Below are 27,779 nucleotides of genomic sequence, written 5' to 3' on the forward strand. Positions count from 1 at the left end.
TCAGGGAAGGCTGTGTAGGAGTCAGCATTTAAGCTGGACCTTGAGAGAGTGCGGCAGTTCCGGTGTTGAAAGGGACTTCAGAAACCGTCCCTCCAGCAGGACACACCATCCATCACCAATTCACATGAGGCTCAGGGAGCTGAAGTCAGTTGCCCATGGTCACATAACAAGCTGTGCTTTTAAAAATTCAGAGAGTCCCCCAGGCAGGGCCCATCCAGGAGCCAGTGTGTGCAGCCAGCTTGGTAATTCAGGTCCAGTGGTTAATTAGTAACTGGAAGGCCCCGAAGCCAGCTTCCAGCAGGCAGGGCTGGGAGGTTGAACTTGAGCCGGTTTGGGAGCCAGGAGCGAGTGGGTGACAGGTCGTTCCTGACTGGGAAGGTTGCTTGACAAGTCAGGATTGTGCCTCCAGTCAGAAGGACCATGAAGAGAGAGAAGAGGGCAGAGCCGTGCATGGGGCTGCTCCCCAGGACCTGAGCAGGAACCTGGAGTTTTCAGGTGAGAGGCTCACCTGTGAGCAGGATACCTGCCTGCTGGCCTATTGGTCTCCAGATTGACTAGTTACCTAGCTAACATCTTTCCTAGTACCTGTTTACTTTCTTTCCTTCCTTTCTTCCTTGGCGACTTCTTTCCCTTCTCCCTCCTTCCTTTCCTTCCTTCCCTCCCAACTATATGCTTTCTCAGCTGCCTAATTTTCTTCCTCCTTAACTAACCAACTTACATCCTCACTTCCTTCCCGCTGACTTCATTTTTTCCTTTTCTAGCTTTCTATTGTCTTCCTGAAATTCCAGGCTGTGGGCTTTGCAGTCAGATGGCCTGGGTTCAAATCCTGGTTATGTCATTTATTAACTGTCTTGATCATGTCACTTCCCTGTCCTTGCCTCAGTTTTCTCCTCCTTGAAACAGGGACGATGATAGTTCCTAACCCGTGGGGTTGTGGGAACAAAATAAGATCAAGTTGGCACTTGAACTGGGCAGGCGTGTAAATGAACAAGTTACAGTGAAGACAGGGACAGCAGCAGGAGAGGGTGCATGGGATCGGAGGGTCATCTGGCTTCCAGGAAAGGCAATGAGAACAGGTGAAAAGGTGAGCTGGAAAGACCAGGTTTGTTGGGGAATGTTCCAAGGAGAGAGAACTGTGTGACACTGTCCCACCCCCACACCCCATTTGGCAGGGCCAGGGGGCTGGAAGGAGGTCCATGTAACAGTGGGACAGAGGGAGGCAAGTCTGGGCTGTGGCAAGTTAGGAAAGGGACAGGCTTGAGGACTCATGGAGGGTCTTGAGTGGGCGTTTGTGGAGTCTGAAGAGTTAGGAGAATATATTGATGTCCAGCTTCTGGCCAGAAAATTAGAACACCGTGGTGCGAGAGAGAAGAAAGCCTTAGGAACTGAGGGCTGCTTAGGCATGGGGGTCACAGTCAAGGTGATGGGGGAGGGTGTGATGGGCCATGGGCATGCCAGGTTCCCACCAGGAACTCAGTACTTGAATATTAACTCAACAGCAATATCTTGAGAAGCTTTACACAATAGTACAAAGATAAAAGTTAAAATAACCGGCCAGGCACAGTGGCTCACACCCGTAATCCTAACACTTTAGGAGGCCGAGGCAGGCGGATCACCTGAGGTCAGGAGTTCGAGACCAGCCTAGCCAACATGGTGGAACCTCGTCTCGACTAAAAATACAAAAATTAGCCGAGCGTAGTGACACATGCCCGTAATCCAAGCTATTCGGGAGGCTGAGACAGGAGAATTGCTTGAACCCAGGAGGTGGAGGTTGCAGTGAGCAGAGATTGCGCCACTGCACTCCAGCCTGGGCAACAGAGCGAGACTCCATCTCAAAAAAAAAAAAAAAAAAAAGTTAAAATAACCTAACCTAAGAACCCGCTGTGACCTTGGGTCATGACCCTGCAGTCTTTTTTTGGCAGCTGTGCTCACAAATGTGTACGTGCAGACATGTCTTTTGTTTTTCTTTTACAAAATTGGTACCCCTATAACACCTACTATTTTGAAACTTGGTTTTTTGCTTGATATTGTATCACATGTATGTTCCTGTTTTGGTTTATATAGGTTTTATATAGTTTTTGGTTGTGTAATTTTCCACTTTATATATGTACCAACATTTATCAATTCATTTATTGATTCATTAGTCAAATATGTACTGGGCATCTACTATATTCCAGGCCCTGTGCTCGGTGCTGAGGATTCAATAGTTGAACAGGAAGTATTTGCCCTCCTGGAGCTGATGTTCTAGTTGGAGATAGAAAATAAAAACTAATAAATACATGATAAGGCATCAGTGCTACAAAGTAAAATATAAAGTAGACAAAATGTATAGGGAATGAGCAGGACTGGTATCAGAGTGACTAACCATCCTGGTTGGCCCAGGACTATAGCGGTTTTAGCACTGAAACCCATCAGTCCCAGACAAACCAAGATGACCTGTCACCCGTAATCAGTACAAGCCTCTCCAAGAGGTGACTTTAAGCAGAAGCCTCTATGACGTTAGTGGAAAACAGCCATGCAGGTGCCTGGGGGAAGAGTGTTGTAGGCAGAGGGAAAACTAAGTGCAAGGGGCTGGAGGCCAGAGAGCACTTAGTGTGTCTGAGGGACAGCAAGAGAAAGCAGAGAGGCTGCGGGCAGTCAGGAAGGAGGGGAGTGGAAGCCAAGGAGGAGATGGAGACAGCAAGCCAGGTCATATGGATCTCATAAACCATGGTAGAGGCTTTGGATTTTTTTTTCTTTTTTCTTTTTGAGACAGAGTCTTGCTCTGTCACCAGGCTGGAGTGCAGTGGCATGATCTCAGCTCACTGCAACCTCTGCCTCCCGGGTTCAAGCTATTCTCCTGCCTCAGCCTCCTGAGTAGCTGGGACTACAGGCACATATCACCACACCCAGCTAATTTTTGTATTTTTAGTAGAGACGGGGTTTCACCATGTTGGCCGGGATGGTTTCGATCTCTTGACCTCATGATCCACCCGCCTCGGCCTCCCAAAGCACTGGGATTACAGGTGTGAGCCGCCGCACCCAGCTGAGGCTTTGGATTTTAAATCTAGGTGTGTTGAGAAACCACTGGAGTTTTTGAGCAACTAAGGCACATGATCTGATTTACATTTTAAGACTCACCGTGGCTTTTCATGGAGAAAGATTGTAGTGGGTAAATGGAGAAGCAGGGGTCAGTGGAGAAGCCATTGCAATAATCCATTCAAGTGACAATGGGGGCTCAGGCAGGGCGGTTGCAGCAATGATGGTGAGCAGCAATGGTTTCTGGATATATTTTGAATGGAATTTCATGATGGAGTGGAGGCGGAGTGAGGGTGCAAGCTTTCTAGAACAAACTCAAAGTTGCTGGCTTGAACTTTTGAGTAGGCAGTAGTGCCATTATTGAGGCTGAAGACTGAGGGAGGAGCAGACTGGGGCAGAGTGGAAGGAATATGAGTCAAGACCTTTGTTTTGGACATGTTAACTTCAAGATACCAGCCAGGCGCAGTGGGTCACGCCTGTAATCCCAGCACTTTGGGAGGCCGAGGCAGGAGGATTGCTTAAGCTCATGAGTTCAAGACCAGCCTTGGCAACATAGTGAAACCCTGTCTCTACAAAAAGTACAAAAAAAATTAGCGAAGCCTGGTGGTGTGTGTCTATAGTCCCAGCTACTCAGGAGGCTGAGGTGGGAGAATAGCTTGAGCTAGGGAGGTAAAGATTGCAGAAAGCCTAGATCACTCCACTACACTCTAACCTGGGCTGCAGAGCTAAACCATGTCTCAAAAAAAAAAAAAAAAAAAAGATTGAGATGCTTTGGCCAGGCACGGTGGCTCACACCTGTAATCCCAGCACTTTGGGAGGCAGGGGTGGGTGGATCACATGAGGTCAGGAGTTCGAGACCAGCCTGGCCAACATGGTGAAACCCAGTCTCTACTAAAAATACAAAAATTAGCCAGGCGCAGTGGCGGGTGCCTGTAATCCCAGCTACTCGGGAGGCTGAGGCAGGAGAATCGCTTGAACCAGAAAGCGGAGGTTGCAGTTAGCCAAGATTGTGCCATTGCACTCCAGCCTAGGCAACAGAGTGAGACTCTTTCTTAAAAAATAAATAAATAAATAAATAAATAAAGATTGAGATGCCTCTAGACATCTGACTAGTGAATTGTCAAGGAAGCAGTTAAATATTTAAATCCAGAGTTCAGGAGAGAATCAGAACTAGGCTGGGCGCAGTGGCTCACGCCTGTAATCCCAGCACTTTGGGAGGCCGAGGCAGGCAGATCACTTGAGGTCGAGTTCGAGACCAGCCTGGCCAACATGGCGAAACCCCATCTCTACTTAAAAAAAATATAAAAATTAGCCGGGTATGGTGGCAGGCACCTGTAGTCCCAGGTACTCAGGAGGCTGAGACGGGAGTATCACTTGAACCTGGGAGGCAGAGGTTGCAATGAGTTGAGATAGCACCACTGCACTCCAGCCTGGGTGACAGAGCAAGACTCTGTCTCAAAAAAAAAAAAAAAAAAAAAAGAAAGAAACAAAAAAAAAGATTTGGGAACTGACAAGTATAGTTGGTTAAACCATTAAAATGGTAGTGATCAACTAAAGAACAAGTACGTGTAGACAGAAGCCCAAAGACTAAGCCCTGGGATAGGCCTGTGTTTAAGGATAAAAAGAGGAGGAAAATCTAGCACAAGAGACGGAGGAAGAGCAGTCAGTGAGCTAGAAGGAAAACCAAGAGTTCCTAAAGCCAAATGGGGAACATGAGCGCACCAAATTCTTCAGAGAAGTTGAATAAGATGAGGATGAGGAACTCATCACTGGCTTTGGCACATAGAGGTCACTGGTCCACGGTTTCACTGAAGTGTTGGGATGAGAGCCCGTTTGGAACGGGCTCAAAAGAGAACAGGAACAGGACTGGAGACAAGGAGTCCAGACAACTCTTTCAAAGAGTTTAGCTGAAAAGGGGTACAAAGAAATGGGACCATATCTGGACACGGTATATGGTCAAGAGAGGGAGCTCTTGCAGCTGGCAAGCGTTCTGAAGTGCTCTGTGGTGGGACACTTAGGTTACTATTAGCACAATTATTTTGCTGTTATAAATAGTGCTGCTGAACGAAGGCCACATCAGGATCTTGTTTTTGAAAATAAATGTCCTTGTTCTGGGTATGTGTTTTGTCAACATGACATCCTGCTGATCATGAATTGGTTCCACATTTCTATTTTGTTCAAGATGGAAGGCTTTGATACTGTGCAGTCAGGTTTTCTCTGGTCAACACTTCCAGATCCTCCGCATTTCAGAGCCCACAGAGAACCCCTGAGGCCCCTGGGCTCAGTTCCCTCCCTGACCAACTTTCTGGGCCCTAGCCCCATGTGTCCCTCCCCTGTAGTATACTGTAGCCACACAGAAAGTTTGAGAAGGACAGGGGCTGTGGGCCCATCAACTCCTTTATTCTTGAGAACATCTGCCTACCCCTCGGGATCCTGGGGAGAGGAAGGGACCCTGTGAGAACCTAATGACCGCCCCAGGCAGCAAGGCCTTCATGAGCCAGGGTGCTCTCTGGGACCGTTTCTTACACCGCAGGAGAGTCGTGGGCCAACCAGGCCTGCCCTGAGGACTGGGCCAGAGCCCTTGAGGGGCCGGCAGGGAAAGGCCGAAAGGACCAAGTGCTCATTAAAGACCAAGGCAGGCTGGACTGAGCTAGACACCCAGGCTTCAGGTTCCTTCCTCTGAAACATCTGCAGGTTTTTGGGAGGCGAAGGGCTCTCAGCTGCCATGGCTGATGTCTGGGGACTTTTTCTTCAGCTCCAGATGGTCTACACAGGGTTCGTATACACAGGCCCCCTAGACGCACGCATGCGTGCGTGCACGCGCGCACACACATACACACACACACCCCAGAGTAAATTCACTGATATACACCAATATGAACACAGACACACAATGACTTACCTATACACACATATTAATAGACACCCATACTGCTCTGAACACACACCTTCAGACATCCACACAGACTCACACTCACCCACATACACACACACTGACACAGCACATTCACATACAAAGATACACACTGATATGTACCACACAGAGACATGCTGAAACACATCCATATACACACCATACACACTGAGATACAGTGACTCCCACAGTCACAGATGCACAGACATATGCTGATGTAAATGTACAAATGTGGTCACATTGACACATACATGCAATCATCTACGCAGACTCATAGAAACCGACACAAATACCTGAAATACAGAGCCACAGACAGACACACACGGAAGCACTCTATGCACAAAACACTCACACAGTACACACCATGCTGCACATACCCTGACCCAAACAGTCTAACAAGCCATGAGGGTCTCCAGGGCTGCCCTGGGGCTATTGCCCACCCCTCCCACCGTCCCCGCTAGGGTGAGATGGTGTTCCCCAGGGAACAGAAGTCTCCAGTCCCATCTTAAGCTCTGCTGGATCCCGCGTGACATCAGCTATCCCCCTCGCGGCTGCCGGGAGCTGTGAGCTCTGTGCTGGGGCCAGGCCGGCACCAGGCACAGACACTTAGGCCCTTGTTGGGAGAACAGAGAGAGGCTCTCTTGTCCACTGCCTGTCTTCAGTTCCAACTGCTGGTTCTCCTAGAGGCCTCTCCTCAGACTCGCAGGTATGTGGGACCAGGGAGGCCAGGTCCTGGCCGAAGGGCCATTGGGGTCAGCCCAGGAGAGGGTGTGGCAGTGTTGTGGGCTGTTTGCAGGAGCACACACGTCTGGCATTGGCTAGGGGCAGGCTGCACTTCCTTAGCAGTTCTGCAGCTTGCTCTTAAGGCTTGGCAGGGCTGGGCCTCTCAGGGAAGCCTGGGCTGGGGGATCCTCTCAGTTCCCCTTCGCTTTCTCTGTTCCCAAGAAGGCCATGAGGTTGGTGCCTCCAGGACCCCCCCTTGTAAAGACAGGAAATCTCTACTCAGAGAGGCTGGGCTGCAGCCCAGGCCCCACAGTGGGTCAAGACTAAGGTCTCGAGATGCGCAGCAACTGGGCTTTCAGGTGAGATCTCTGCTCTCAGCCTTTGCCAAGCAAGGATGAGACTGTGGGGCCCCAAGCAATCTGTGGCGGGGCCTGGGCACCCTGGCCCCCTCTCCCCTGCAGGGTGGAAGCAAGGAAGACACTATTCCTGGCCACATAGATCAGCTGGTCACACCTTCTGTTGTTTGGCCCCGAATAGATATTGGCCAGTCTTGGGTCTCTCTGTGGCCCCAGCCCAAGGCTTCCAGGGCAGCTGCCTTTCCTGAGGCATTGGGCAGAATTCCTTGTGGCAAGGAGATCGTAGCACAGAGCCCAGCTGGGAGTGCGCACAGTAATTCAGGGTTGCCATTGTTCCTCTATGGGAGTCCGGAGAGCCCAGCCTGTGCTTCACAAGGCTGTGTGGCCTTAGGAAGGTCCTTTTTTAGGCCACAGGCCTTCCATCTGTGAAATGGGGGATGGGTTCAGACTTTATGCCCTGAAAAGGTCCTTCCAGCCCTGGCCATCTTGGACTTCTGGAGCTACCCTGGCTCACAGGGGTCTTGTTGCCCTGGGTGTCCCCAGTTCTTGAAAAGAATCAGCCTGGGAGGGGCCACACCCTGACCATCCCCCTTTATCCCTTCTGAGATGTTTGTTAGGAAGTCTGGGTCCAGGGGATATCATTTCTTGTTCCATCCATGCAGGGGTTGCTTACCTCTGGGGTAGGAAACCCTCAGGCGGTGGCAGGTGCACAGGTAGGGGAGGATGGAGAGGGCAGTGGTGCCTGAAGCCCTGGATGGGCGGAGCTGACCCCCCAACACCAACTCTCTCATGCCTGCTCCTCCCTGTCCCCCCAGAGCTGCCTGATCATTGCTACAGAATGAACTCTAGCCCAGCTGGGACCCCAAGTCCACAGGTGAGTGGTTCTTGGTCCCCCACCCATCGTCAGGGGGCTCACTTCTTCCCGAGGCTAAGGAAATCTGTGGGTCCCAGACAATGTCAGGGGCTGAGAGGGTTACTGCGAGCACATAGAAATGAGCCACTTGCAGGGTGAATAGAGTAGAGATTTGAAATAGGGCTTCAAGATGAACTGGAAAAATCATGAGATTTGTCATGGAGACACCTGGGTTGTATCCCAACCTGGTTGCCTGTGAGACCCTGGGCAACTCCTCTCTGGGCCTCAGTTTCCTCGCCTATTCAATTAGCACAACAGCCAGCTGCCTCCCAAGGCTGTTTTGAGAAGTGGGTAAGATGGTGGATAAGTGGATTTGTGGGTGGGTAGAAGGAGGGAGGGACGGAGGCGGGCAGGCGGGCAGGTGAAAAAAAAAGAAAAGAAAAAGGCAGGCAGGCCTAGTAGAGTTGTTGGAGAAGGGATCAGGGCCTGGGCCAGGAGAAAGGGAGGTAGCCAAGGAGTAGGGATCTGCTGATCATAATCACTTCTTTCTTTAGCCCTCCGGGGCCAATGGGAACATCAACCTGGGGCCTTCAGCCAACCCAAAGTGAGTTCTGGTCCCTCAAGCACCTTTCCTACTTGACTCCCCTCATACCTGGCTCCCCTTGCCTTGGGAATAAAATCCAGATTCTCTGGTCTAGCATTCAGGACTCTCTGCCATCTGGGCCCAGGACCTTTCCCCAGCTTTATCTCCCACAAATTCCCCAGCCTCTGCCCATGCTGAACCCTCTTCCTGCAATGCCGCCGAAATGTCTGCATTGTTAGCAACTCCCCACACTTCAGGCCCTTCTGAGGGGCTTTGGGTACCAGAACCCTGCCTTCAATGCAGGCCTTCTGTGCAGTATGTCTGGTTTTATCTCTACCCTCTGCCTGTTGTTTAACTTGATTTTGAGTTCCCCTGGGGCCAGGGTGAATCTTACAAGCCCTCTTTCGGCTGGGAGAACATGGGGTTCTTCGGGGGTGAGGAGGCATGGCTCCTGGAAGGCTCTCTGTATTTCCCCACTCTAAAGTTAAAAAGAATCCCAGGTTTGTTCTCAGGCACCAGGTTTCCAGACATTGCAAATGCTGATCCGTGTTTTTCCCTCTTCCCCCAGTGCCCGGCCCACGGACTTCGACTTCCTCAAAGTCATCGGCAAAGGGAACTACGGGAAGGTGAGTGACTTGGTGAGGGTGGGAAGCCTGGGTCTTCCCTTCTGCAGCCCCTTCCAGCCCCTGCTGCCACTTGTATGTATGAAGAGAGAGCACTCGCACCTGCAGACAAAAGCAGGGGCAGGCGGGAGGCCTTGTACTGCTGTTGGGAAGTCCAAAGTCACCTACAGGGCCTCAAATTCGTGTTTCTGCTCAGGTCCTACTGGCCAAGCGCAAGTCTGATGGGGCGTTCTATGCAGTGAAGGTACTACAGAAAAAGTCCATCTTAAAGAAGAAAGAGGTACCAGAGCTCGGGCACAGGCATTTCTTCTTTTGCTTCTCAAACCGCAGCCTAGGGTGGCTTTCAAAGATGGGTCCCACCTCTGACAGGTCCATGGGGCTGGGTGCAGAAGTGGTCACAACAAAGGGTAGAGGGGAGGTGGTACGCAGGATGCTGGCCCTTCTCAAAGAAAGCAGGCCAAGCCACCTCACCACAGGGCTTTCAGGAAAACCAGCCTGGCTTTGCCTTCCCCTGGGAAACACAGCCTCCACGATGGACAAGTCTTCTGCCTGCTCCAAGTGCCAGGCTCCCCATCTGTATAATGTGGAGCCCCACTTTATTCTCTCTGAAGACCCTTCATGCCATCAGGCCATATGGCTGGAGTGCAGTAGTGCAATCACAGCTCACTGCAGCCTCAAACTCCTGGGCTCGAGCAATCCTCCCGCCTCAGCCTCCCAAAGTGCTGGGATTAGAGGCATGGGCGACATGCACAGCACATCATGGACTTCTTTTTTTGTTGTTGAGACAGAGTCTTGCTCTGTCACCCAGGCTGGAGTGCAATGGCACCATCTCAGCTCACTGCAACCTCCGCCTCCTGAGTTCAAGTGATCTCATGCTTCAGCCTCCCCAGTAGCTGAGATTAAAGGCACCCACCACCACTCCTGGCTAATTTTTGTATTTTTAGTAGAGATGGGGTTTTGCCATGTTGGTCAGGCTCCTGGCCTCAAGAGATCCGCTGGCCTCAGCCTCCCAAAGTGCTGGGATTACAGGCATGAGCTACCACAGTCAGCCCCATCGTGGATTTCTTGATGCCTCAGCTGACCTGAGTTCCTTTAACACCTGACTCCATTAGTAGGCCAGAGCAGGCTCAGAGAGAGGATTGCATAGGAGATCGGGGGACTCAGAGAAAAGAGAGATTAATGTTAACAAGGTCTCCGTGGGGGGGTGGGAATGGGAGGTCTTCCTGAGGGAGGCAGCGGTGCAGCTGGCCTTGATGGTGGGATTCTGATGGTCTGAAAAGAGGGTGCAACATCCAGGAAGAGGAAATAGCATGAGCAAATGCATGAATATGGATAGTGCGTGGCTTCTTTCCCTTAGGAACTCATTTATGTAGGCATCACACATGCTTTGCTTTTCACTCCAAGGGCAAGAAGCTCTGATACAGGGGCTAGAGCTGTGCCCACATGAACTAGCTTAGGATGAGGCTGACCACCCTGAGCCCTGAATACTAAGGAAGGAACTTGGGCCTGGCTCTAAGGGCAATAGGGAGCCATTGTGGGTGTTTGAGCAGGGGCATGAGAAAGTCCTGGGTAGGATGACCCCCACCCATAAGCTTATATGGGCTGAGCTGGGATAAAAGAGGCTGTTGTGGGCTGTGACATGGACCCCTCTCTTTGTGACTCCACAGCAGAGCCACATCATGGCAGAGCGCAGTGTGCTTCTGAAGAATGTGCGGCACCCCTTCCTCGTGGGCCTGCGCTACTCCTTCCAGACACCTGAGAAGCTCTACTTCGTGCTCGACTATGTCAACGGGGGAGAGGTGGGTGGGCCCACAGGGAGGCTTCCCTGGGCTGGCTCTCGGCTGGGAGCTGTCCATCCCACATGCCCACTGCATGCCAAGTTCTGGAATGATCTCACTTCATCTTACAATAGACCCATTTTGTAGCTGAAGAAACTGAGGTTCAGGGAGGTAATCATTTGCTCAAGGCCACCCAGCCCATACCTGGTAGAGTCAGGACTTGAATTCAGGTCTGTTAGACTCCCCACCATAATGCTTTCTTGCCTTCCTCATTCAGAGTTGCCCATAGACGCACTTTGATAGACCCGGGAAAGGTCAATGCTAAGAGGAGCTCGTGGTCAAGGTTTCTAGTGCTCCCATTTTGCCCCATAGGCCACAGGGTGGGATTGACTGGTCACTGTGGTAAACAGAGACCTCAGGCCACCTGGTGACCCAGAAGCACAGCTGGGACAAGCAGAGCTCCCTCCTGGGCTTCACTCTGTCTCTCTAGTCAAGATGGCAAAATGTAGTGGAGCTCCAGTCAGTGACCCCAGATTTAACCTGCGTGATCTCTTGCCTTTCAGAATGATGCTAAGAGGGGGGTTTTTGTCCTGCATCCCTAAGTGAAGGGCTTTCCATGCCAGCAAAATAGTCCAGAAACATTGGCCCATGGGTGGATCTAACCTGAGCTCAGTCTGACAGCCGTATCATCTTATCGCCTGGGTTGATGGAAAAGCATAATCTTTGAACCACGCAGGTTCAAATGCCAGCTCTGCCAATTATAAGCTACATGACCTTGGGCAAGTCGCCTAACCATTCTGACCCCTCCTAGCTTCCTCTTACATGAAACTAGCATGACACTTGTACCTTGAAGGTTGTCATGAGGATTAAATAAGAGATGTGGAAGGGCCTGACTTGGAACCTGGAACACAGGAGGTGCTTAAGCAATGCTAACTCATCTCTTCTTCTGCTGACTCTTTGGACACCCGGGACTGCTGTGTGGGGCAGGGGCCAGCATGCGCTCTTTTGGTAGGAAGAATGCTGCAGGTCAGAGAGGGAGTGAGCTGGCAGCCGCACAGGGCGGGGAGCAGGTGCACCCTAGCCCTACAGCAGCCACCCAATAACTCCTGTCACACTCCTCCTCCCCTCCAGCTCTTCTTCCACCTGCAGCGGGAGCGCCGGTTCCTGGAGCCCCGGGCCAGGTTCTACGCTGCTGAGGTGGCCAGCGCCATTGGCTACCTGCACTCCCTCAACATCATTTACAGGTGAGGCCTGCCTGTGGCTCAGAGCCAGGACCAAGCCCTTCTTGCTCCAACAGCTAGGGGTTGTGTGGACACTAAATCCTGATGAAATCCTGGTGGACTTGGTCCTTTGTTTTGGGTGGGGTTGGAGTCTCCTCCTCCGAGGTCCAAGTGCCCAGCCTTTCTGGGCTCTCCTTCTGCATCTCTGGCAACCTCCATGAATAGTTCTCCTGCCAGGACCACCCCCCGCCCAGGTCTCCAACTCTCCTCACTAAATGGCTGAGACACCTCAAGGCTCTTTTCTCTTATTTTCTGCAGGGACCTGAAACCAGAGAACATTCTCTTGGACTGCCAGGTTGGTGTGTGTGTGTGTGTGTGCGTGTGTGTGCGTGCACGCGCATTTGTCTGTGTGGATGTGGTTGCACAGGTACACTATCTGACCATGAGTCTGTGTGCATGGGTGTGCTTGCGTTGTATATGCATGCATATAGGTAGAGGAGGCATTTGAGCATATGGGTGTGTGCCCATGCACATGTACACACATACATATGTGCACATGAGACTGTACATGTATATGTGTGCATGTATGTACAGAAGGGGCAGGGGTGGAGCCAGGTGGGGGATGGTGGAGTTTGTCTTAGACTGGGCTCCGTGGAAACAGACTCTGAGATGGAGAGGAGGCAGAAGCTTTATTGGGGAACATTCTCAAGAGATAACACTTTTAAAGGGGTAAAAAAACAGGATTGGCAAAGGAAGAAGCTCACCTGCATTGTGGTTGCCAGTGGGGCCTCAGCTGATCTTGCGGTGGGTGTGGGGGAGGGCCTGAGCTGGGGTGGGTCTCTAGGATTGTCCCAAAATGAGACAAAGAGGATGGGCCTTTGTGCCCCTGGACATGGATTGCTCCTGGGGAGGGGGCATAACTTTGGGTGCGGGCAATGTTCTAGCAGCAGGGGATGGGGATAGGCATGGTTCTTCTGTAGCCTGGTTTCAGAAGAGGGATCCAGGCAGAACCCCACAGTATCTACTCACTCTACCTTCCTGCCCAGCTGCCACAAGGTGTGATTGCTTTCTGAGTCCCCAGCCTCTGTCTAGGGGTTTTCTGTCCACAAGCTGCCACTGTTGTAGGGGTGGGTCTGAGTTTGTGATGAGCTGTGGGCAAACAGTGGAATGCCCACCTGGCCCCCTGTGCTGCTCCTGGCATCCAGTGCAGGAGCCCTGGGTTGGAGTGGAGCCTCCAGCCTGTGCCTGGGCATCAGATCCCACAGCTGCTGCCCTGGGGTGTGGCATCTGGGCTTTGGGGGTTAGGCCTGGCCATACCCTTGGCTCATACCACCCTCCAGCCCATGCCCTCCGTCATTCTCAGGGACACGTGGTGCTGACGGATTTTGGCCTCTGCAAGGAAGGTGTAGAGCCTGAAGACACCACATCCACATTCTGTGGTACCCCTGAGGTAAGCGTAAACATCCCAGGAGAGGGGAGGTCATGAGTGGGTAAGGCCACAGCTCCTGATTAGAGCCAACAGGTTACAGTGAAGGGGACTCACTCCTTTGACCCAAACACTTCTCCTGAGTGGGCTGTACACTGAACTTTGGTTTCCTCATCTATGTAATGGGGGCACCAGCTCTAGGACTGCTGAGACCCAGCCAGCTAGCTGCTGGTGAAGCTCTACCGCAGTGCTATCCAGTAGAAATAGAAATAGAATCGCAGGCTGGGCACAGTGGCTCACGCCTGTAATCCCAGCACTTTGGGAGGCTGAGGTGGGCAGATCACCTGAGGTCAGGAGTTTGAGACCAGCCTGGGTAACATGGTGAAACCCCATCTCTACTAAAAATACAAAAAATTAGCTGGGCACAGTGACGGCAACCTATAGTCCCAGCTACTCGGGAGGCTGAGGCAGGAGAATCGCTTGAATACAGGAGGCGGAGGTTGCAGTGAGCCAAGATTGTGCCACTGCACTCCAGCCTGGGCAACAAGAGTGAAACTCCATCTCAAAAAAAAAAAAAAAAAAAAAAAGGAAAAAGAAAGAAATGCAAACCACATAAACACTTTAAAAATTTCCAGCAGCCACATTTAAAAAGTAAGAAAGTAACAGGTGAAATTAATTTTAATGATGTATTTTATTTAACCCAATATATCCAATATTCTCATTTCAACATACCATCAATATAAAACTGGTTGAAATATTTTGTTCCTTTTTTTTTTTTTCTAACTAAGTCTTGAAAATCTGGCATGAATTTTAACACTTACAGCCCATCTCAATTTGGAGCAGCCACATTTTAAGTGTTCGATAGCCACGTGCAGCCAGTGGCTGCTATATTGTACACTACTGATCTGCAGGGTGAAGGCCACATGCAACAAGAGGGCCTGGCCTGAGAGTTAAGACCTGGGCTGGCAAGTGTAAACCACAGGTCCGTGTCCATCTTCCAGCTGTCAAGAGCCTGGAGGGTTACAATTCGCAGATCTCAGCAGTCATTCAGACATGTCTATATGTCCTGCCAAGGTCTCTCTGCAGCCCTGAAGTTAAAACCTTTCTTTGGGCCAGGCATGGTGGCTCACGCCTGTAATCTCAACACTTTGGTAGGCCGAGGCAGGCAGATCACCTGAGGTCAGGAGTTCGACACCAGCCTGGCCAACATGGCGAAACCCCGTCTCTACTAAAAATACAAAAATTAGCCAGGTGTGCTGTCAGGCACCTGTAATCCCAGCTACTCAGGAGGCTGAGGCAGGAGAATCGCTTGAACCTGGGAGGCAGAGGTTGCAGTGAGCCGAGATCGGGTCATTGCACTCCAGCCTGGGGGACAAGAGCGAGACTCTGTCTCAAAAAAAAAAAAAAAAAAAAAAAACTTTCTTTGAACTCCCACCAGTCTTGGACCTTGGACCTTGGACCTGAAGGGGTCCCCAGTGGCTAGACAGACATCAGGGTGAGGGTTGGAGGGCTGAGGCTACAGACTGGGAGACTCCTCCCCACCTGGCATGAGACAGGACCTCAGCTGCTCTCTTTTTCTCCATATGCTTGAAAAGCTGGGTCTTAGATCTAATGGCCTCCTCACTTTGGTTCTAGGGTAGCTGATGGTCGGATGAACTCTCTGAGCAGGAGCCATGGTCTGTGTTTGGGTATGGTGGGTGGTGTTTGCTGGATAAAGCCAGCGCCCCAAAGCCTGACAGTCCAGCCATCCCTTCCTTGGATGTTGCTAGGGACGGGAACAAAGGATATGGAACCCCAGCTCATGTAGGAGACATGTGGCCCCAACACATCACCTTTACCACGACTCAGCCACTGCCATGGTGTTGGGGGACATAGGCAAGAGTAGCCATGGTTGCTCCCATTGTTTGAGGGCCAGCGCATATGTTAGCATCTTAGAACAGCTTCTAGGAGGGATTTGGTATCTTCACATTTTTAGGATGAGAAAACCAGGGTCTGAGAGGTTAAATGCCCTGCCTGAGACCACGTACCAAGCAGGGCTCAGGTCTGTGTGACTCTGCCCTTCCCTAGAACCACACAGTCTCTCAGAGCAGCTCTTCCTGTTGCTGAGATCTTGCCCCCGACTCGGTGGCAGAGACACCAGGCTAAGAAGTCAGTAAGCCTCTTTTTTTTTGTTCCCAGGTTCTCTTCCTCGTGCAAGGCATAGAGACATGGTGTACATTTATTTATCAATAGCTCAGGGGTCACCCCCTCCTTCCTGACCCTCTCGTCTGACCCTAGGGTTTCCAGCACTAGGATATGCCACATCTACTTTTACTTACACTCACATTAGTCTCCACACTGCCCTGTGAGAGTACTCCCGGGGCCTTCCATTCCCAGGACACGGATAGCCAGCTGAATGCCTTTGCAAAAATAGAAAAAGGCATCCCCTCCGGGCAGACTAATTAGAAAAAGCACCCCTTGAAACAAAAATAAAGTTGCCAGATAATACCTTTGAACTAGTGTTGCGGCTTGGTGAGTGGATCACAGCCATGACTGCAGCCCCCTTTACCCTTTTGGCTGGTGCTTTTGTGTGGTACACACCATGTAAATTGCACAAAGCAGTCCTGGCTGACCTCTTCTACATCCCCAACCCGTGGCAAAGGGCCCTGCAGAAAGCAGGCCTTGCTGAATGACTGATACATGAACACACGCACAGCCACAGAGCACACGCACAGCAGGGTCAGCTCTTGGTCATCTTCCTCCAAGTGCTTTATTTACAGCTGGGGCAACTGAGGTTTAATGACTTATTTCAAATAAGTGTGTTTCCTTCTAACAGTACTTGGCACCTGAAGTGCTTCGGAAAGAGCCTTATGATCGAGCAGTGGACTGGTGGTGCTTGGGGGCAGTTCTCTACGAGATGCTCCACGGCCTGGTGAGTCAGGGTTAGCCATCTACAAGGGCCATCTGGCTAGGGATGGGTCTATCTCTCATGTGGTCTACAGAAGCTCTGTCCAGGAAAATGAGCAAGCCATCTCTTCATTCCAGACTAAAAAAGATAACGCCAGGGCGAATATGCGAATTTTTTTTTTCAATAATGTTAGTTTAGGCCAGGGGCGGTGGCTCACACCCATAATCCCAGCACTTTGGGAGGCTAAGGCAGGTGGATCACCTGAAGTCAGGAGTTCAAGACCAGCCTGGCTAACATGGTAAAACCCCATCTCTACTAAAAATACAAAAATTAGCTGGGCGTGGTGGCGGGCACCTGTAATCCCAGTTACTCGGGAGGCTGAGGCAGGAGAATCACCTGAACTTGGGAGGCAGAGGCTGTAGTGAACCGAGATCGCACCACTGCACATCCAGTCTGGGTGACGGAGACTCTGTCTCAAAAAAAAAAAAAAAAAGTTAGTTTACAACACACTGTCTCACCTTGGGTACCTCAAAATAGCCTTTGGAGGCTGACACAGCAGGAAATGGAGTTATTCATATTTTGCTGATAGGGAAATTGAGACCAAGAGAGATCACAGTCCTGATAGGTTGTGGAGCCAACCCCTGACCCCAGTCCTAGGCTGCCTGCTTAGGTAGAGGCATGTGTAGATTTGCCCTAGGCCATGCTTTGCTTTGAAGTGGTTTCACCAGCATAGCTTGGTCCCTAGGAAGGAACAGGCTCTGTGGATTAAGGGGAAGGAACAGCTGGAAGAGGTGTGGGAGGAAGAATAGTAAGAAAGAGAAGGGGACCCTGGATATGGTGTGGGGCCTGGCTGTGTTCCTAACTGTGCCGCATAATTGCTCCGAGCCTTGTTTTCTTATCTGAAAAATTACAACTCTCTTGGAGGATGGTTATGAGGCTGGGGTGAAATGATTAAGGTGAAAGTGCAAATGTTGCCAAATGCAAAGTTGGTGCACAAGCTAGATGAAAAGAGATGGGCCTCACGCTGGTGGGAAGAGACTTCTGACCTTCCTAGCAACTCTCTCCATGTGCCGGAAGCCTGGAGTCCTGTCTCTTTCCAGTCTGCCATGCGAGCCATTGCACAAGACAGGGGTCATATTGAATCCTCCCAGCCGCCCACCTTGCTCCAAGTCTCCCCAAGCCTGTGTTCACTTTGCATGGGTGATCCTCCAGCTGCTCTCCCTCTCTCCCCAGCCGCCCTTCTACAGCCAAGACGTATCCCAGATGTATGAGAACATTCTGCACCAGCCGCTACAGATCCCCGGGGGCCGGACGGTGGCCGCCTGTGACCTCCTGCAAAGCCTTCTCCACAAGGACCAGAGGCAGCGGCTGGGCTCCAAAGCAGACTTTGTAGGTGACCTACCAGTGGAGCACTGGCCCCCATGGGGCTCGCAGCTTCCTGCAGAGGCAGCTCAGAAGCACATTAACACGCATCCTGCTGCCTTCTAAAACCAGGCGCTGCTCACTTGTTCATTTGGAAATTCACTACTGCTACTAGCTGACTACTTTCTCTAGTCTAGTTCTCTTAGTCAATCAATATTTACTAAGCACCAACTATGTGCCAGGTATTGAGCTAGGTGTTAGGGATTCAATAGGCTGGGTCTCTGCCCTTATTAAGTTTGGGGTGGGGGCCGGGTGCGGCATACACGCCTGTAATCCCAGCACTTTGGGAGGCCAGAACGGGTGGATCACCTGAAGTCAGAAGTTCGAGACCAGCCTGGCCAACATGGTGTAAACCCTGTCTCTACTAAAAATACCAAAAATTAGCTGGGTGTGGTGGTGGGCACCTGTAATCCTGGCTACTTAGTAGGCTGAGGCAGGAGAACCACTTGAACCTGGGAGGCGGAGGTTGCAGTGATCTGAGATCGTGCCATTGCACTCCAGGCAGGGCAACAAGAGCAAAAATCCACCTCAAAAACAAAAACAAAAAAAGTTTGGGATTGGGGGCAGGCAAAAAACCCAAACATTGTATACAATTATCACAAGGTATGACAAGTGTCAGGAAGAAAATGAATAATGAGCTGAGATAGACAATAATGGGAAGGGGGGCAAATTAATAGCGGCATGGTCAGGGAGTTCTCTCTGAGGAGGTGACAATTAAGCTGAGGCTTGAAGGATGAGAAAGAGGCAGCCATGAAGACAGCTGGGCAAAGGCTCCCCAGACACAAGGCACAGCATGTGCAGAAGTCCTGCTATGGGAGCAAGGAGGAGAGTGGCCAGTTTTAGGGTGTTTTGAGCAGAGGTCTGGCATGACCTGATTTAAGTTTTTAGAAGATTCCTCGGGCTTCTTTGCGGACAGTGGACTGCACTGCATCTGCTTTTTTTTTTTTTTTTTTTTTTTGAGACAGAGTTTTGCTCTGTTGCCAGGCTGGAGTGCAGTGGTGCAATCTCGTCTCACTGCAACCTCCTCCTCCCGAGTTCAAGCGATTCTCCTGCCTCAGCCTCCCAAGTAGCTGGGACTACAGGCACCCGCCACCACGCCCAGCTAATTTTTGTATTTTTAGTAGAGACGGGGTTTCACCAAGTTGGCCAGATGGTCTCGATCTTTTGACCTTGTGATCCGCCCACCTCGGCCTCCCAAAGTGCTGGGATTACAGGAGTGAGCTACCATGCTTGGCCTTTTTTTTTTTTTTTTTTGAGATTGAGTCTCGCTCTGTCACCCAGGCTGGAGTGCAGTGGCACGATCTCAACTCGCTGCAACCTCCATCTCCCAGGTTCAAGCAATTCTAATGCCTCAGCCTACTGAGTAGCTGGGACTACGGGCACCCACCACCATGCCTGGCTAATTTTGTATTTTTTTAGTAGAGACGGGGTTTCACTATGTTGGACAGGCTGGTCTCGAATGCCTGACCTCAAGTGATCTGCCCGCCTCAGCCTCCCAAAGTGCTAGGATTACAGGCATGAGCCACTGCGCCCAGCCAGCACTTGCTTTTTACAAATATCTGAGTACTTCTTCCTTGCCAGACCCCAGGCTGGGCAAATGGGATATAGGGATAAATGATTCATAGTCCATTCTTAGCAAATTCATTATATTCATTCATTAAAGTGGCACTTTAAAAATAATCCTACTTTTTTTATTCAACACAAGGTAATTTGGATTTACAAAAAGAAGGCCGCAATATTTTCTCACCAGGAGTTTGCTTTCTTTTCTAACATAGTGGTTAAGATGAATGGACTAGGCCAGGTGCAGTGGCTCACATCTGTAATCCCACCACTTTGGGAGGCCAAGGCGGGCGGATCACCTGAGGTCAGGAGTTTGAGACCAACCTGGCCAACATGGCGAAACCCGGTCTCTACTAAAAGTACAAAAATTATCCAGGTGTGGTGGTGGGTGCCTGTAATCCCAGCTACTCAGGAGGCTGAGACACGAGAATTGCTTGAACCTGGGGGTGGGTGGAGGTTGCAGTGAGCTGAGATGGGCGCCACTGTACTCCAGCCTCGGCAACAGAGTGAGACTCTATCTCCAAAAAAAAAAAAAAAAAAAAATGAATGGACTATGAGGCAAACTACCTGGGTTCAGCAGATCCCTCCTTCACTGCTTACTAGTTACAGGACCTTGGACACGTTGCTTAATTTCTCTCTGTGAGCCGCAGTTTCCCCATTGTAATAACAGCACCTAACATAGCTGTTTTGAAGATCAAATGGATTAGTATTAATATATGCAAAGTACTCTCAGCAGTGTCTGGCACACAATAAGTGCTTTTTAAGTGTTTGTACCAAAAGCTTTACATTCCAGTTACTGTAAATCGTAACAACATTTAGGGCATTTGCTGCCTATTCCTGGCCAGCTTAAAAAATAGGGGCTTCCGTGAAGATAAGTCTCCTGTTCCAAGCAAAAATTTGCATCTTAAAAAAATATGTATGACTCTTAAAATAAGTTATACATTCACATAGATCAAAATTCAAAGGGTACAAAAGAGTATCTAGAAAAAGTCCTTCCAGCCACCCAGTTCCTCAATTCAGAGACAACCAATGTTACCAATTTCTTGGGCATTCTTTTGGAGGCCCTTTTTTTTTTTTTTTTGAGACAGAGTCTTGCTCTGTTGCCCAGGCTGGAGTGCAGTGGCATGATCTTGGCTCACTGCAACCTCTGCCTCCCGGGTTCAAGCGATTCTCCTGCCTCAGCCTCCCAAGTAGCTAGGATTACAGGCACACACCACCACGCCTGGCTAATTTTTCTATTTTTGTAGAGACGAGGTTTCACCATGTTGACCAGGTTGGTCATGAACTCCTGACCTCAGGTGATTCACCTGCCTTGACCTCCCAAAGCGCTGGCACTACCGGCGTGAGCCACCGCACCCAGCCTCTTATGGAGATATTTTGGATCTGGGTTGTTAACCAGCCCACTGGGGTTCCTGATATAGGGAGGTGGAGAATAATTATTTGAGAAACACAGATAGAGGATGTGATGGAAAGAAGTTGGTGCCAATGTTGATTTTGATTAGGAAAGGTGGTGAATCATGACCAGGGCTGAGTCCTAAAATCTGGGTGTCTGGGAATCTGAAGGTCTTCTTGGGGACTCTATTTTTCAAACCTTCCCTAGTGAGTTGATTTAGTCTACTTCTCTGGTTTGCATGCTGGAAAACTCAAGATGTACTGAAGCAGAGTGAGAGGAAGGGTCTCCAAGCTCCCACTGGTACTCCCCCACCCCCAGAGCAGATTCCGACGTATTATTCACTGACACCCCCAAAGCCTAGCAAAGGGTCGGTGCCCAGAGAAGATGCTCAGTAAATAGTTTTGGAATAAACAGATGCTGTATTGGGGAGAAGGGTTTGGATTCTGGATGATGGGAGAGGCTTGGCTGCAAAACTGTCTTGTCCCAGGAAACTAGCCAGAACTGCAAGTTAATTTCCAGTTGACAGCCAGTTGCTGGTGGAGCTCTGGAGGATGTGGGGGTGAGGTGAGAGCACCCATGGGGAGGGCTACTTCTAACCAGAACCTTTTTTCTGCACTTCCTGCAGCTTGAGATTAAGAACCATGTATTCTTCAGCCCCATAAACTGGGATGACCTGTACCACAAGAGGCTAACTCCACCCTTCAACCCAAATGTGGTAAGAGGTCACAGCATTCTAGACTCTGGATTTCCGGGGCTGGGGGAGCTTGCTACGCTTGCCAACTCTCCTTATCTAGATGGAAAAATTGGGGGTCCAAGAAGCTCAGTCATTTGTCCTAGGCTACACAGTCAGTTAGAGACAGAACTGGTCCTGACTACAGGTGCAGCTCTTGGATAAACAGCCATGTTGCTGCTCCTTTGTCTTGAGCACCAATAAATAACTCTGGCTGCAGAGACTTTTACAGTTTGTGAAGTGCTCTGTGTCGCACAGCACACCCACATAGGGCCAAGCCCTTTAGAGATATTTTATCCTCTTCTATTTATAGACTTTTTCCTGATAATAAAAATGACATATATCCTTATAAAAAGTATGTAAAACACTGGCCAGGCACAGTGGCTCACGACTGTAATATCAGCACTTTGGGAGGCTGAGGCGGGTAGATCACTTGAGGTCAGGAGTTTAAGACCAGTGTAGCCAACATAGTGAAACCCCATCTTTACTAAAAATACAAAAATTAGCCAGACATGGTGGTGCACACCTGTAATCCCTGCTACTCAGGAGGCTGAGGTGGGAGAATAGCTTGAACCTGGGAGGCAAGGGTCACAGTGAGCCAAGATCATGCCATTGCACTCCAGCCTAGGCAACAGAGGGAGACTTCATCTCAAAAAAAAAAAAAAAAAAAAAAAAGGAATGTATGTAAAACAGAAAAGTTTAAAGTAGTAGTGGGGAAACGCTTCTTATCTCGCTACTTAAGGGAAACCACTGGCATATTTCCTTCCAGTCACTTTTCTATGTGTTTTTTGTTTGTTTGTTTTGTTTTGTTTTTTTCCTTGAGATGGAGTCTCACTCTGTTGCCCAGGCTGGAGTGCAGTGGCACAATCTCGGCTCACTGTAAGCTCTGCCTCCTGGGTTCATGCCATTCTTCTGCCTCAGCCTCCTGAGTAGCTGGGACTACAGGCGCCCACCACCATGCCCGGCTAATTTTTTGTATTTTTAGCAGAGATGGGGTTTCACCGTGTTAGCCAGGATGGTCTCGATCTCCTGACCTCGTGATCCGCCCGCCTCGGCCTCCCAAAGTGCTGGGATTACAGGCGTGAGCCACTGTGCCTGGCCTGTTTTTTTTTTTTTAACCTAATTAGGTCCTACTTTGTAGTATCTATATGTGTGTGTGTGTTTATTCATCTATATTATCTTCCTCCTTTTTTGGCTAAAAACTGTTATAATTTCCTCATGTCATAAAAAATTTTATAAATACAATTTTTAGTGGCTGCATAATATTTCCATCTTATGTTGGTAACATAATTTACTTACCCATGTTCCTAATGGCAATCTTATGGTTGTTACTATGTTTTTTCTTTATCGTGATGTGCTGATGAACAGCTTTAAGTATATGTCTTTGCCCAGAATTCTGGTCATTTCTTTAAGATGGATTCCATATGGGGAATTCCCAATGCTTTGTTTTTTAGATTTTTTTTTATTTTTTATTTCATTTATTTATTTTTTTGAGACAGAGTCTCGCTCTATCACCCATGTTGGAGTGCAGTGGCACGATCTCAGGTTCAAGCAATTCTCATGTCTCAGCCTCCCGAGTAGCTGTGATTATAGGCATGCGCCACCACGCCTGGCTAATTTTTGCATTTTCAGTAGAAATGGGGTTTCACCATATTGGCCAGGCTGCTCTCGAACTCCTGGCCCCGAGTGATCCACTCGCCTTGGCCTCCCAAAGTGCTGGGATTACAGGCGTGAGCCACCGCACCTGGCCATCTTTAGGTTGTTGATTTACACCACCTTTTCACTGTATGGAAGGGAAAACCATCTACTTCCTACCAGCGGCACTTGCTGGAGAGTTCTCATCTTGCTTGCACTCTGAAGCATGTGTGGTTATTGTTTTTTACTTTGCAAATTTGGTAAGTAAAAAACAGCATCTCTTAATTGTTTTAATTTATATTTCTTTGTCTTATAGTAAAGATGGTTAGTTTTTAAAATATATTTATTTTTTGAGACAGGGTCTCACTCTATCACCCAGGCTGACATGCAGTGGCATGATCTCTGCCTATTGCAACCTCCACCTCCTGGGGTCAAGCCATCCTCCTACCTCAACCTCCTGAGTAGTTGGGAGGTGGGTGCCACCACACCTAGCTAATTTGTATTTTTTGTACAGATGACGTTTTTCTATGTAGCCCAGGCTGATCTTGAACTCCTGGGCTCAAGTGATCCACCCCCTCAGCTTCCCAAAGTGCTGGGATAACAGGTGTGAGCCACCATACCTTGCCAGTTTTTATTTTCATTTTTATTTTTATTTTATTTTATTTTATTGAGGTGGAGTCTCACTTTGTTGCCCAGGCTAGAGTGCAGTGGCACGATCTCAGCTCATGGCAACCTCTGTCTTCTTGGTTCAAGCAATTCTCCTGCCTCAGCCTCCCGAGTGGCTGGGACTACAGGCATGTGCCACCACACCTGGCTAATTTTTGTATTTTTAGTAGAGATGGGGTTTTACTATGTTGGCCAGGCTGGTCTTGAACTCCTGACCTCAAGTGATCTGCCCACCACAGCCTCCCGAAGTGCTGGGATTACAGGCGTGAGCCATCGCGCCTGGCTTTTATTTTTGTATTTTTGAGATAGAGTCTTGCTCTGTTGCCCAGGCTGGAGTGTAGTGGCACGATCTCAGCTCACTACAACCTCTGCCTCTCCAGGTTCAAGCAATTCTCATGCCCCAGCCTCCCGAGTAGCTGGGACTACAGGCGCTCAGCACCATGCTTGGCTAATTTTTTTGTTGTTGTATTTTTAGTAGAGACGGAGTTTCACCATGTTGGCCAGGCTGGTCTCGAACTCCTGACCTCAAGTGATCTGCCTGCCTTGGCCTCCCAAAGTGCTAGTTTTGCAATGTTAATTGGTAGTGGCAGTGTGAATGAAAGGAGTCCTATTGGAGGTGGGCGTGTGAAGCTGTGTGGTCTACCTGTAAAGCATGGTGCCAAGCCCCTTCCATCAAAACAGCCTGCATACCAAACACTGCCAATGTTAATTCACCATTTACATTTCTCATTTGTTTAATTACCTATTCATGAACTTGTCTTTGGGCACTGGATCAGATAGGATACACTCGGGCCAGGCACCAGAAAAGCTTCTTTTCCTTGGGATTTTAAAAAGACAGTGAAGATAATGTCGAACTTATACCCTGGAGAGAGAACCATACATGGAATACTAGGCAGAGATAAATGGACTTTAGAATGAGACACTCTGGAGCTGGATTCCTGGTTTTGTCACCTACCATTTGTGAGGTCTTCAGTAAGTCTCTTTAGTATCATTTTCTTCTACAGTCACACAGCTAATAAGGGCCAGGATGCACATTCTGATCTTGGAACTCTGAGTGCTGGGCTGGGACTACCTTATCTTGTAGCCTTATTGAGAAGCTAGAAACTGTGATCTGTTTGGCTCCATAGCCCGACTTGCACACTAAAGCAGATTTGCAAGCCCTTCCCCTTCCTCACCTGCTTACTTCATAAAACCCAGGCCTCCTCCACAGAGAGACTGTATTGGTTAGCTCTTGGTGTATAACAAGCAACTCCAAAGCTAGGTGGCTTAAAACAACAATCTTTTGGCTGGGCATGGTAGTTCATATCTGTAACCCCAGCACTTTATGAGGCCGAGCTATTAGCATTGCTTGAGGCCAGGAGTTCAAGACCAGCCTGGTCAACATGGCGAGACCCCCATCTTTATAGAAAAATAGAAAATTAGTCAGGTGTGGTGCTGCATGCCCAGCTACTCAGGAGGTTGAGGTGGGAGGCTCGCTTGAGCCTGGGATGTCGAAGCTATAGTGAGCTGTGATCATGCCAGTGCACTCCAGCCTGGGTGACGAGCAAAAAAGACCTTGTCTCTTAAAAAAAATTATTTTGTTCGGATTCTATGTGTTTTTTTTTTAAGTCTGAGTCAGGCCAGCTGGTCTCTGTGGAGCTCTCTCATATCTGTGGTCAGCTAGCGGGACAGTTGGCAGTTGTTGATCTAGAATTGCCTCACTCCCATGCCTGGGAGTTGGCAGGCAGCCAGGGCAACTGAGTTCTTCATGAGCCTCTCATGCTCCAGCAGGCTAGTCTGGGGCTGTTCACATGGTGGCCTCAGGGTTAGAAGTATAGCAAGAGAGCAACTCCTGATGTGCAATTTTCAAGCCTCTGCTTGTGTCATATTTGGTAATGTCCCATTGGCCTAACCAAGTCATATGGCTAACTTACATTAAAGGAATGGAGAAATAGACTCCACCTCTAGATGGGAAATGGAGAATCTGTGAACATTTTTGTAATCTCCCTCACAGGTCTTCCTCCAAAATAGCTAAAGCAGCCCCAGTCAATCTCCACCATATCACCCTATTTTATCTTCTTCATAGGACCTATCACCATCCTAAGTTACCTATTTGTACATATGCTTATTATCAATCCTCCTACCCCCTACACAATGTAAGCTCCATGAATGCAGGGGCTCACTTTATCTTGTTCTCCTGTGTTCCCAGCACCATGAACAGTACCTGGTAGGCATTCAGTAAGTGTTATGTTGATTAACTGACTTGTCTAACGATTGGTGTGGAGGCAGAATACCAGGGGGTGAGAGGAATAAAATGATCAATGTAAATGCACAGGAAAGTGACAGTCAAGTATGGATGACTGTGAAGCATGGGGCACTCACAGAGGCCTGACATCCCTCTCTGAGGATCTGGGCTCCTTTGGCAGCTCTGACCCTGGTGTTTTCTTCTCATCATTGGCTTTTATTGACAGGCAGGACCTGCTGACTTGAAGCATTTTGACCCAGAGTTCACCCAGGAAGCTGTGTCCAAGTCCATTGGCTGTACCCCTGACACTGTGGCCAGCAGCTCTGGGGCCTCAAGTGCATTCCTGGGATTTTCTTATGCGCCAGAGGATGATGACATCTTGGATTGCTAGAAGAGAAGGACCTGTGAAACTACTGAGGCCAGCTGGTATTAGTAACGAATTACCTTCAGCTGCTAGGAAGAGCGACTCAAACTAACAATGGCTTAAACGAGAAACAGGTTTATTTTTTCCACCACATAAAAGAAAAATAATGTTTCGGAGTCCAGGACTGGCAGGACAGGTCATCAGATACTCAGAGGCTGTATTTCTGCCCTGCCAACCTTGACAAATGGCTTCCAATGTTAGGTTTGCTACAAGATGGTTACTGGAGCTCTAGCTGCCAATTTTGTGTTTAGGGAAGGGAAAATGGAGGAAAGGGGAGAAGAGCAAAGGGCGCTTTTAAAGAGCTTTCCCAAAAGCTCCACCCAATGACTTCTGCTTCCATCTCACTAACCACCCACCCCTACCTGGAATGGAGGCTGGGAGATGTGGCTTATTTGCTGGGTACGTGACTATCCCTAATAACAAAGGGGTTCTGACACTAAGACAGAAGGGGAGAATGTTGGGTAGGCAGCCAGCACTCTTTTACCAGAGGGCCTCCTAGTGTTTGGATTTTGATCTCAATGTGTAAAATGACAGAGATGTAACAAGCTCATAGGGTATCAATATCTCTTATTGTTCTATGTTGATGATATTTGTCTTTGTTGTGGGTAATACTGGACATTTGTTATTGGGTCTGGGTGCCTGGTATCTGAACCCCTTCTTGTCTCCAGGGAATCCCCTATTTTATGAGACTTCATGGGGGGGCAATAACTACCTCCACTTGAGAGTAGCTGAAAATGCTAGACACTGACTTTCCCAGCCTCCCCTTAGCTAGGGCCAGGCATGGGGACCAGGGATAAACCTGTGCCACATTTTGACTCAGGGAAGGGATCGGGAGCGCTCTTTTGTGTGGTAACTGTGATAACAGTACCTACAAAATTGAGTTCCTGGTGTAGAAGTGGCAAGGATGCAAACTGTAGCAGTTGGTGCTCAGTGGCAGCAACGCCATCAGACCAGCCCTGCAATGTCATTCCTGGAAGCCTCAAGTCTTTTTTTTTTTTTTTTTTTTAAGACAGTCTTGCTCTGTCGCCCAGGTTGGAGTGTAGTGGTGCTATCTCAGCCCACTGCAACCTCCGCCTCCTGGGTTCAAGCAATTCTCCTGCCTCAGCGTCCTGAGTAGGTGGAACTATAGGCACGCGCCATCACACCTGGCTAATGGTTTGTATTCTTAGCAGAGACAGGGTTTCGCTATTTTGGCCAGGCTGTTCTCGAACTCCTGACCTCAAGTGATCCTGCCGCCTCAACCTCCCAAAGTGCGGGTATTACAGGTGCGAGCCACTGCACCCGCCCAAGCCTCAAGTCTTGTCTAGCTTTCCAAATGATCTGAGAATTTCTGATCCTTTTTAA

General features: G+C 49.4%; 1 protein-coding gene across 4 annotated transcripts; it reads left to right on the forward strand.

Moving 5' to 3' along the window:
• Positions 1-348: 348 nt before the first annotated feature.
• SGK2 (serum/glucocorticoid regulated kinase 2) lies at positions 349-27,437 on the forward strand. 4 transcript variants are annotated; one of them, XM_004062165.5, is made up of 13 exons: positions 349-495; positions 7,827-7,885; positions 8,419-8,468; positions 9,016-9,073; positions 9,267-9,350; positions 10,738-10,869; positions 11,980-12,092; positions 12,387-12,423; positions 13,432-13,518; positions 16,310-16,405; positions 17,615-17,770; positions 21,382-21,471; positions 26,238-27,437. In XM_004062165.5, exons 2-13 carry the CDS (start codon positions 7,850-7,852, stop codon positions 26,400-26,402), a joined length of 1,104 nt encoding a protein of 367 aa, XP_004062213.4. In that variant the 5' UTR covers positions 349-495; positions 7,827-7,849; the 3' UTR covers positions 26,403-27,437. The 4 variants fall into 4 exon arrangements, with proteins under 4 accessions (XP_004062213.4, XP_004062214.4, XP_055228983.1 ...); XM_004062166.5 differs by lacking the exon at positions 349-495 and adding an exon at positions 5,483-6,638; XM_055373008.2 differs by lacking the exon at positions 349-495 and adding an exon at positions 7,705-7,724.
• The last annotated feature ends 342 nt before the right edge of the window (positions 27,438-27,779 follow it).

This window comes from Gorilla gorilla, chromosome 21 (assembly GCF_029281585.2).
Source record: "Gorilla gorilla gorilla isolate KB3781 chromosome 21, NHGRI_mGorGor1-v2.1_pri, whole genome shotgun sequence".
In the NCBI taxonomy this organism is placed as follows: Eukaryota; Metazoa; Chordata; class Mammalia; order Primates; family Hominidae; genus Gorilla; species Gorilla gorilla.

Coding starts and splice junctions, on each gene's coding strand:
- SGK2 (XM_055373007.2), top strand. CDS start 7,766: ATGGGCGGAGCTGACCCCCCAACACCAACTCTCTCATGCCTGCTCCTC. Junction 16,406..17,614: donor ACGAGATGCTCCACGGCCTG/GTGAGTCAGGGT, acceptor CTCTCTCCCCAG/CCGCCCTTCTACAGCCAAGA. Junction 17,771..21,381: donor TGGGCTCCAAAGCAGACTTT/GTAGGTGACCTA, acceptor CACTTCCTGCAG/CTTGAGATTAAGAACCATGT.